The sequence below is a fragment of the Accipiter gentilis genome, chromosome 6 (genome assembly GCF_929443795.1).
Source record: "Accipiter gentilis chromosome 6, bAccGen1.1, whole genome shotgun sequence".
Lineage (NCBI taxonomy): Eukaryota > Metazoa > Chordata > Aves > Accipitriformes > Accipitridae > Astur > Astur gentilis.
This window is the reverse complement of record NC_064885.1, coordinates 39,250,841-39,262,210: the sequence shown is the minus strand read 5'-3', so window position 1 is coordinate 39,262,210 and position 11,370 is coordinate 39,250,841. Positions and strand designations below refer to the sequence as shown.

The 11,370-nt window shown below is 45.3% G+C and overlaps 1 protein-coding gene across 1 annotated transcript; it reads right to left on the bottom strand.

Annotated features, from left to right (window-relative positions):
• Positions 1-9,975: 9,975 nt before the first annotated feature.
• Positions 9,976-11,370, bottom strand: ACTRT3 (actin related protein T3). The gene is given in 6 exon segments (XM_049802606.1): positions 9,976-10,070; positions 10,073-10,172; positions 10,175-10,221; positions 10,224-10,451; positions 10,454-10,651; positions 10,654-11,370. Coding segments are annotated over 6 exon segments (1,032 nt in total). The 5' UTR covers positions 11,018-11,370.

Below are 11,370 nucleotides of genomic sequence, written 5' to 3'. Positions count from 1 at the left end.
AAACCTCTTATTTATTAGAAAGGGTAAATTTAAAAGGCCCATTTTACCTTGCACAAGCATTAAGATGGAAAACACTTGAAGCCCTCACTATACTTAAAAAAAAAAAAAAAAAAAAAAAAAGTGTTGCAGGACTCTGCTTCAAGAAGATAGACATTCACCTTTTTAAGCATTGTTCCTTCTTGCGATAGTTTTTCTTTAAACTGTATTCCTGAACTATCTGAAACACTTGGCCAGAACTTACAGTCGAGAAATACACTTAAAACATGATTTGAACTGGCTTATATTACTAGACTGTACTTTAAAGAAGTTTAACATTACCGTGCTGTAGCCAAGCCCTGTGACACAGCAAGCTTGCAAGCCAGCAAGTCACCTGCAGCTTCATGTGTCATCTGCTTCAGTGGTGCTACCGATATAAACTTGAAAATAGAAGCAAAGTGCTGGAAATATTCCAGAACTGCAGTATCCCGGAGCTCATTGAACTTGGACTTTATACTCAGAAGATTTCCATGAAGTAGATTGACAACCAAAACAATGGTTAGTATTAATCACAGAGTCAGCAATTTAACTATTAGTCCACATGTGTTTATGATCCTCACTGGATGTAAACCAACTTTTTCTCCTGGTGATACAAGTTTGCTACATTAAAAATGGCATTCCCAATGGAAAAATCAGTTTTGAAAGTCCTCTGACTGCAGAATGAAAAATCAACTTGGTAGAAAAATGGGTAACTTGAAAAAGCTGATTAATGGGTAATTTTTTTCTGTACTTCACAACAATATCTGTACTAGGTAACATAATCTTTACATTCTATAAGTTTATTTCAGACAGATTGTTCACTAAAAGGTTCATGTGCTTTCACAAGGAAAATCAGGAGCAAGACTCCACTTGTCATTTACCAGTATTTGCCATGTGTTTTCATTGTTTCAGATTCATGGTTGCTGCTCCCTCTGAAAGCAATTAGAACACTGATTTACAAGCCATAGGAATAGAAATTTGTAAAATACTTCATCAGTAATATTTGGTGTAAAAAAACACCAAATAAAGAATCATTATCTTCACCTCCAATGAAACAAACAAACAAAAGGCTCCCTGAGATGGGTTGTAAAGATGTTTTTTTTCAGTCTAGATCTTCATGTTTTAGCTTGTTGGTTATCTGTTTTCTCAGTGAAATTATTTCATTTCATGGTCATTAAATGACCTGCCATTCTGTGTAGATGGGTGTCTTCATCTCCAGTTCCAGCCAAGAGAGACTATGTTTTTTCTGTATCTACAATGATGTAGATTCTTCTCGGGACCAGATGCATTTAAACTGTAGACAAGAGTCAAGAGGATTTTTTTATAATACCAATTCATCTTAGTTCTTACTGCAAGTTTAAACCTGCTGCAAAATCAACACATGGAAACTAAACATTGTCGTTCATGTCTAATGAAAGAATAGGGAGCTTTTAAATATTGCTCTCTGTAACTGCTAAATGACTAGTACGTACAGACAAACAAACCTCTGCCTTTGAACAAGTCTTGTGATCGTCTCCACTGAAAATTAATTTTGTACTCATCAGCTGCATTGCATCTTTCTTATCATCAGAAAAAAAAAACCAAACAAACACAAGAAACTGAGTAACAAAACACCTAATATTTCTATGTCCTGCATGACCAAGTCTGTGGATTTACTTTTTTGCTATAAATAAAACCAATCTAAAATCAACATTAATACAGAAGAAAACTGCTATTCAACACATCAGTGAGAATCGCCGTTACCTGTAAGGCCACTACTGTAATCCCTGATAATTTCTTGGGAGCAGAATCAAAGAACTACAGCATGCAAATTCAATAAAAAAAATCCAGCCAGAATAAATAGAGAAAACATGAAAACAGTGATTTTCTGGCACTCTGTTTGAAAGGAAGAGTTAAATTAATACATGAAAAGATCCTATCGGCCCTGACTTGTCTGAGTTATTAATTGAACACCTTCTTGGAAACATGTAGATAAAGACGTGTACCTTAGAGAATATGAGATAAGAGTGAAAGGAAAGGGAGAGAAATTAGCAGTTTTGCCAGTTCACTCCCTTAATTGTCAAGCTAAGGTTGTTCAAAGCCGCCTGGAGGAGCATAATATAAAATGGTAACTAAAGTGCAGGCTGATGATGCAGAAGATAAAAACTTCAGGATTATACTTAAACATACTTATCTTTAGACACAGAAGAGGCTGTAAAGCCAGCTGAACGATATAAAGCTGTTCTAAAACAAGACAAATGTATACTCCATGTGTTATAAGCAGTTCAAGCTGCTTCCTGTGATGAAAAACATGGACTGTACGGTAGACATACTACAGCTAAGTACAATAGATCCCACGATACAGTTGTTTAAAGGAATATTAGAGTGATGAAAGAAGTGATGGAATTCTGCTCTTTAGGAGGCTCAGAGGCTGAACCAGAGAGAAAAGGTTTAAGCGTGCAGACTTGGTAAATTTTCCTGATCCTGAAAGTTTGTGACCTAGAAGACAGTTTTATGCATGAAGAGCCTGGCCTCTCAGGAAACAATACAGCTCTATGGGTCTATTGCCCCGGGCAAAAGGAGAAAGGATAGTACTGCTTAGCACTTCTCATCCATAGCCGCAAAAGGAGGTCAGTATCGTTGTCACCATTTTATAGATGAAGCATCTAAGAAGCTCAGAAGGGCACATCTGGAGTCAGTAGCAGTCTTGGACCAAACCCCCTTCTTCACTTTGTTTCAGTCAGTTTCTATCCTTTCTGCCTTACTTTGTGTGTCGTCCCCCCCCAGAGCACAGGGAAGCGTCCAACTGTACAATTCAGATAATACCAATACAGTAATAAGAAACAACCTTATTAAAATACTAATTGCAGCACTAAAATGTTTTCTATGAAATTATCATAGCTGCCAATATTCCATCATTAATGTACAAAAGTCTGATTATCTTTTCAATAAAAACAGAGAAATGCTAGCCTTTAAACTCGTTATCGTTGCAAAACAGAATGCTGTGATAATGCATAAGAACTTTGGTTTGCAGCTGTAAAATTCCCAAAAGTCTTGTGACTCGGTTATAACTTTGTTATAGATGATTACCTTCCTCACTCACATACCTCCCACATTCGCTTTTGGGAAACAAAGTATATATTCCACAAAAGCAAACAGTAAATTTATTTAAATAAATGAGAAATGGGGAGGGCAATTTATCCTACAACATATTGCTGTACGCTGGAAAGGCTAACATTTGCACTGCTAGTTTCAAATTATACAACGCATTTTTAGAGGCAAAAGTAAAATCAAAGATCTCTGAGACTATTTGCAATGGGGTCAAGGTGTCAAACTAATTTGTCAAGGTGAATCCTAAAGTTTATAGATGGGAAATTAAATTCTTTAATTTGTGTAAAGATATGTATTAATTAGTTTCTCAGCCAAACAAACTGAAAATTACTACCCTTTTGAGCGAGCTTGAAAAGGAGCTAGTGTTAACCAGCATTTCTTAATCACTTGCGTTTATCCAGAACGTACATTGAAAAATGCATTTTTAAATACCGTTTCACATAGGAATGACAATTCATTATAGTACCTTCCTGTGAAGCTTAAATAGCATCTTTCAAAATTCTTGAAGTGGATTCTATAAAAAATTTGTTTAAATTGCAAAGGTTTCTATTTAATGGCAGTTTACCTGTACTTGAAAAAAAAGAAAAGGTTTTTACATATAGTTTCACTTAAATTCCTATCCAGGAATGATCCTCCTTGCACATTAAATTCTGTAATGCACCGAGTTCTACTCTCATGTTTTACAAATGAATGGCTATTGCCATCTACTGTTGGAAAAAAATATGATGAACAGCAAGAGCATATCCAACAGACCTTCATAGCACAGATAAGATGTAGAAAACAAAGACTTCACCAGCCACAGGGGAACAACGTACCCTACTGAATTCTTTGAACTACAACATTCAACTAGACAAAGAGTGGTAGAAAAAAGCCTCTTCTATTCCCAAACCATTATCATTTTTAGGTCTGATATAAGTAGGAACTATACATGAATCCAAACATTGACAACTGTTCTTTTTGTGTGGATTTGAGGGTTTGTAAGACTCCCCCAATGACTGCAGCTAGAGTTGAATACACACAAATTAAAAGGTTAACTGATAAGGCTCAATTTTAAGATACTATTAGGCCCAAGTTACAATCATGCCTCTGCAAACTGAAAACTATAAATGCAGAAGGTAAAAGCCATCCCCCAGGTCTCTGTCCAAAGGCCGTGCAATACAGAACTCTTGCTTGAAGACGGACCAGATCTGGCCCATCATGCAGGTCAAAGTCACTGAGCACGGGACAGAGACCCAGAGCTGTTCTCCCAGGCTCTCATGTCAGAGGTTTAGCATTGCCTGGGGGTGTTTTTTCCAAACTTCTTTTTGATAAAACAACTTCCCTGCTTGGGTGTGTTAAGCTGAATACAGAGAACTGGGCAAAGAAAGGCACAGAAAGTTGTTATACGCTTAAACCATCTTTAGTCTGTATTTTTAGTGTTTACAAAGACTTGATTGCATGACTTCATTTTACCATTAAATTACTTATTTAAAAACGATTGAGATGTATGCTTCTTCCATTCCCTTTGCTGATAAATATCCTTAGATACGACATCCAACCACATTTTGAAAGTACCCCTTGTTGAGGCAATCTACAAACAGAATTAGGGTAGGGTTCTATTAATGTTTGCCAGACCTGTCAGACGTTAAACAGCCTTTGAATTAAACCATTCTTTACTCTTTGATAATTATTATTTCTCCTTAAGACGCTTTTTGTTGTCTCATAAGCAAGGTCAACTTGAACTGTTTTGTCAGACTCAATATCATAGTTCAACGTTAACTCTACTTGCACTGTTCTTACAAAGCCTCCATGCACTGTCACCTCTGCAAACAACTTTTGGAAATATTTAGCAGAATTTTCAGTAAGTGAAAAAACTCCAGCTTTTCTGTCGGTCATTTCAAGTACACAGGAAAGCGTACTTTAAATTTACACACACAGTCATACCAACATGTGAATCTATACTCATTTAAGTTTGTCCATCTTTTCAGGTAAGTCCCCTGAACTGATGTAAATCTTCCTTGTTGTGCACTGGCACATCACATACAACCCAAACAATCATGACTGGTTTTAAATTAATGCAAGAAAGCTAAAAGCCAAACTGGAAACGGCTTGATGAAACCAATGTAAGATAAAATACTGCTGCTTTCGTATACAGCAAGTTCTTCCCAGAGTGGAAAAGTGTTCTTGCTGAGATTGGGAAGGGTAACGACATTGAGGGGTGACTGAAGGCAGAGTGCAAGATAGACCCAGGAGTGGAAGGCAGCTCGAGACCCCTGCATGCCACACACTGCCACAGGCAGAATAACCCGCAGCTGAGATCTCATACTTCAAAATGTGCACTTGAAAATGTGGTAATGGGGGAGGTACGCTCACACTCCCCCCCCCCCCCCCCCCAGGGTCCCCAAACCTGTCAGTTCTTGAAACATCCTCAGAACAGGGCTATTTGCACAAGCATGGTAATATTACACCTCCTGCTATCCCGTCAATTCTAGGGGATCTCCCAAGGGTTTTCATCTACATTGTGCTGATTTTTTTCTAGGTTCTCCAAAGAAAGGGAGTGATTTCCCACAGGGACATAAAACTCTAGGATGTTTTGAAATAGCGCACTAGGAAGATGACGATGCAAAAGGAAGGCAACCCCATACACATATTAGTAGAGTGCAGTGAAGCCATTTCGTACTGCTAGGGTGGTCGACAGTGCTTTATCACCTTCAGCCAACGCACTTACCATGTACCCCACCTGACATGACAAATGTTGTATGACTGATCTCAAACAGTGAAAACGCCCACCCTAAGCAGATGCAAGCAAGACGTCCTTCAAAGTTCATCACCTAAACATTTGTTACAGAACCTCCTGACGAGTTGATGTTAATTTCCAAGCATCCGGCACTTGATAACAAGTCACACAGGATGCTGAACCCTAATTCCCAAACCATCTGAATGGCAGCCCAGAGTATGAACCTCAGTAACACGCTTTCATAAATTTACTGAGCACAAGTGCTCCTCTTCTCCCAAATGCCATCACCTCCCTCTGTATCACTTTGCGTCACAGCTAGCATCAATGATAAATTTCTCGGTGCCCACAAGCTTCAAACGAACCATTAGATTTTTAAAAACAAGCAAATATGGAGATACTAACAAGAGCACTTACGCTCTGCAGGGAAGAAAATCCACTTAACGCCAAGTGATTCAAGCATGACACTGAGGCGGACCTGCTCCCCTGAGCTGCTGACTCTCGCAGGTAACTACTACTCACTGCCAGTTGAGTGCTGCTTAGAGGACAGCCATCGAACACGATTTCTTTGACACACCGTGGTGGCTGCCACTTGCAAATGGTTTTAAGCTCTTCAGGGGAGAAATTGCAGAGAGCTTCTGTTATGATTCTTAAAAAGCCACAGTAGCACCTTTTTGGGACTGTTTCACTGGGGCGGGGGAAGCAGCTGCAGGCTGTTCAGAAACAGTAGCAAGCTGTAGCAACAACAGCTACATTCGTTGTAGCGTCCACAACAATACCATATTGCACAAAGTTTTCCTTGCTACCATAAATAAATAGAAACAAAAGTAGATGAAGTTTGCAGTTTCTAAACATTTTTTCTCTGACACATGGCTCTGCAGAGCATACACTTTCTCACGTGTACAGCAACTGGCAGTTTAAGTTTGTCACATCTTTCAGAAGTGACAGCGAAAAAGAAAATCTTTGTAAATGCCACAAAACCAGATATTTTTAGGAAACAAGACTTTTCTCGGGAAAACGGGACACTCGTAAGACAAGGAGAATTTCCTTTGAAAAAATAATGTACTAAGTACGTGAAATATCTTGGCTTGCCTGTTTCGTTGGAAGTCTGAAATGATTTGATGCCAAGTGAAAGCTGTTGCTCAGAAACAAGATAAAACAATGAAAACACATAAGTTGCTTTGAAACAAGAAAGAATATTACCCATGCCAGAGCCAGTGCTAGTTGTAGCTAGGTCAGGTTTATTAAGCGACATTCAGATTCCACTACCAGAAAGGACCTATACATCTTCAAGTGTGCAATGTCAGACTCTCCCACTTCCACTTATTCTGGCAACAGAAGGTTTTCTTCAAACAAAATAAAAAAAAAAAAAAGTACCCACATTCATCCCCATGCTCTGTGCAAAGGAAAGAAAGAAGGCCACAAGATGGCACTGGTCAAACGTTCAGGGAATTACTGAAGGGTTGGTAAAATGTGAGCATTGAGTCGTGCCTAAGCCCAGTTTCTAGGGCCATGTCTGTTCCCCAGCGAGGCTAGACCTGTGGTGGGGCAGCGGTGCACACTTGGCTTCCATCGCGCACAGCACGCACATGTGCCTGCATTTCTGGTAAATTTTCTGTAAGCGGTTGATACCGGCTATAGAAGGATGGCAAAGGTTTGGCCTATGCTAAGACCTACCAGCAGAAGTAACTGAACAGCCTGTTTTGATGATGGTGAGCGGCACAGGATGGGCTCTCTGCACTACTTCTTCAGGGAGACGGTGCTGCGGCTTGGCGTGCCACAGGTAGGCTTGCTGCACGGTGGGGCCAAAGCCTCCACGCAGAGAGGCACGGCTGGGGACAAGCCCCAACGCTTTCCCCCTCACAATCCGTTCTTCCGCACCTCAGCGAAATATTTGCCGCCAGCTCCCCATACTCGGAGGCTTGCGTGTTTTTGCAAATTCAGTTCCGTGCTTCTACAAATCGATGAGTAAAATTCAACGTTTCTTAAAGTCGATGAGTAAAATTCAACGTTTCTTAAAGTCAGTGAGTAAAATTCAACGTTTCTTAAAGTCGATGAGTAAAATTCAACGTTTCTTAAAGCCGGTGAGTAAAATTCAACGTTTCTTAAAGCCGGTGAGTAAAAGTCAACATTTCTAAGTTTCCATCACCTCAGGGCTCTCCCAGATAAAGATCACAGCGGCGGCGAGCCCAGCCCTCCCACCGCCCGTCCTGTGGCGGGGAGAGCACACACAACAAATCTCGGCAGGGATTGACATTTTGGGGCCTCCGGCCGACTCGGCTTGAGCCCCCTCCTCCGGTGTGTGTGTGTGTGGGGGGGGGGGGGGGGTCCCGCTCCCCCCCGCCCGTTCCCAGCCCCGGCGGAGCAGACCCCGGCCCGCCTCAGAGCGCTGAGGCGACGCGGTGTGTGTGTGAGGGGAAGGAAAAGAGGGGGGGGGGGGGAGAGGGAGATGGAAGGGGAGCGGCCCCAACGGTCGGGCGCGAGGGGGGTCGCGCGCTGCCGCCTGCCGCCCCCCCCCCCCCCTCCCCTCCCCTCCCCAATCACCAGCGGCGGGAAGCCGCCGCGCGTGTCGGAGCGGCGCCGGCCGCGCGCCCCACGGCTGAGGGAAGCGCGGCGGTTGACCCGGGGGCACCGCTCCCGTTTTGCTCTGCTGGGGTCCCCCCCGGTACGGTACGGGGGTAGAGGGGGGAGTGGGTGGGTGGGAGAGGAGAAGGGAGGTGGAGGGGAGGGAGGCGGGGGTCGCCCCTTCGCTCCCGGCCGCCGCCGAGGCTGACAGAGACGAGCTCTTCGCGGCGGCAGTGGCGGGAGCCGGCCGACCGCGGCCTCCGTGGGGGGAAAGAGGGTGGTGGGAGAGCGGCGGCGGGAGCCTCCGCGGCGGACCCCCGGCTGCGGGGCGGGGGACGGGGCACAGGGACCCCAGGGCGGGCCGGGGTGAGAAGACCCCTCGCTGACGTTTTTTTGGCGGCGGCGGCGGCGGACCCCGACCCCAACCCCATCCCCTTCCCGCCCCCCCTCCCTCCCACCCTCCGCTCCCCCTCACCACCCCCTACCCCCACCCAGGCTACTCCCCTCGTCCGCTGAAAGTCAGCGAGTAAAACAGCGGACGGGCGCGGGGGAGCGCGGCAGCAGCCATTAGGGTTAGTCACACCAGGGCCTCCCCACCCGCCACGCGACGCGGGGGCGCCCCCGCCGGGCTTTTTAAAAGCCTCCGCCGCCACGCCCGCCGCGACTCCATTGGTCGGGAGGGTACCCCCTCCCCCGCTACCATTGGCTGAGGCGGGGAGAGGGGGCGGGAGGGAGAGAGTGGCGGGAGTTTGGAACGCTCGGGCCATTCGTCCCCCCGCCGCACCACGTGCTCCCGGGCGCGCGCCTGGCCGTGCCCTCCCCTCCCCTCCCCTCCCCTCTCCGCCCCCTTCCCTGGGGCCTGGGCCTGGGGCCTGGAGGTCGGATTTGGGGACCGGGGCCTGGGGCTTAGGGCCGGCACTTGAGGGCCTGGGGGCCGAATTTAGGGCCCGGGGCCCGCGTTCCGGCCCTGCCCGCCTCAGTCGAGGACCCCCCCCGGGTGAGGAACCAGGGCCAGAAACCTGTCCCCCCGCACCGTTCCCCTGAAGCAGCGCTGCACCAGCCCCCCCGTGCTCTCCTGAGAGAGGGTGTTTATCGCTTCCATGATGTCTCTCTGCGTAAGGCATATTCTCCCCGCGCGATACCCGCTCCCTGGAGCGCTCGCCTCGGATGCCGGCTGTCTCGCCTCTGCTGCGTCAACGTTCCTCAACATGTGTTTTTTATGCATTTGGTTTTTGACCCTAAGACTTCTGTGGAAAAGCAAGGCGTTTCAAGGCTGCACAGTTTTGCAGGTACAACGGAGTATGAAGCAACGGCGTAGAGCTCTCAGTCTTTCTAACTTTAGTCGTACATATACTGTACAGCATTGTTCTGGTAGAGAACCTCTTTAAAAACATATTTTACACCTATTCAGAAAGATGTGTTCCTGGACTAAGAAGGAAGTAGCTCTGCCAGACGTTTTGATTTTTATTGGACTTTCAAAAGGCAAGCTACAGACACAGACTTCCTCCTAGACGCTAGCTTCCAAGCAGTGGTAATCTCAGATTCTTTTCCATGAAGTGTCAAGTAAAATCTGTTATAAAATCACGTGTATTTTAGAAACATTTTCTGTGCACCATGTTAGGCTCAGCCCCCCTGTACTCTGTCACAGTAATCTGCATCGGCTGGAAGGCGCTCAGGGAAGCAAGGAGCCTTCTCTCCAAACTGAAAACTTCCTATTAAGAGGAGGACTGACTTTCACCTTAACACCACCTGGGACCATGCAGATGATCTCCTTGTTTAAGCATTCAGCTTAATTCCAGGGAAGAGGCAGAAATCACCAGAAAGGACTGGAGCGGAAGTAAGTCCTTATGCCAACATCCTGATGATGAGTCATTCATGATAGAATTGGAGCACAGCTTGTCAGTCCCTGGTGACTCTATGCCAACATTAGGAAGATGAAAGAGGGTTTCAGGACAACGAAACCTTTGATTCTGAACCGTCATTTCGTGGCCACCAGGAAGGTGGTAAGTTTTTTCCACCTCACTAGGATTCTTAGCCATCTCTTCCTCAAGGCTTAGGCACATGTATGTACAAGCAGCTCCTCAGCTGTGGTGACTTGTGAAGTGCTGCTTTCTTTCAGAATCCATGTTAGGTGCCCTGTAAGATCACAGCTGTCCAGGTCAAGCTGGAGAATACCACAGGGCAAGCAGTAGCCTTCAAAGATTGGAACGCTGTGGGTGACACCGTAACCAGAGTCCATCACACAGCCTGTGCTGAGACCTGAAGCACAAGAGTGCGAACACAGCCTGGACAGACACACAGAGCTGGTACCTCAGCGTGCTCGGGGAAGAGCTCTGCTGTTTTTTCTCTGTTAACCAGTGGGTTCAGCGGTGCCTCAGTCAGAATCACTGTCTGCTCACTACTTTTCATCTTCAGGTCATTGTCATAGACATTCTTCCCCACAGCCTCCCTATCTCCCCAGGACGTGACAATCCCATGCTCTTTTGGGTACCTACAGGAGTCAGACAAAATACAGCGGCACTGGATGAGTACTTTTCCACCCCGGTCTCCATGGCAACACCAGCATCTCCCCTTGGTGAAGGTAGTCTGTCTGGGGATATCCCAGGTAAAGGACATTAGGAAAAAGCACTTCATGTACGTTTAAGTTATGTGTGTTGTTTTGAAAAAATACTGGAAAGATACTTGACCCTTTCACAGGCCAGGCAACTTCAGCAGCTGTGAGAGTTGAGACAGTTGAGCTCCTCAGAGAAGGTTATAACACGTTACCTAAACGGGACCTTCCTTCTTGTCCTGTTCTCGGCTGGGATAGAGCTAATTTTCTTTCTAGTAGCTGATATAGTGTTATGTTTTGGGTTCAGTATGAGAAGAATGCTGATAACACGCTGATGTTTTCAGTTGTTGCTGAGTAATGTTTAGTCTAAAGCCAAGGATTTTTCAGCTTCTCATGCCCAGCCAGCAAGAAGGCTGGAGGGGCACAAGGAGTTGGG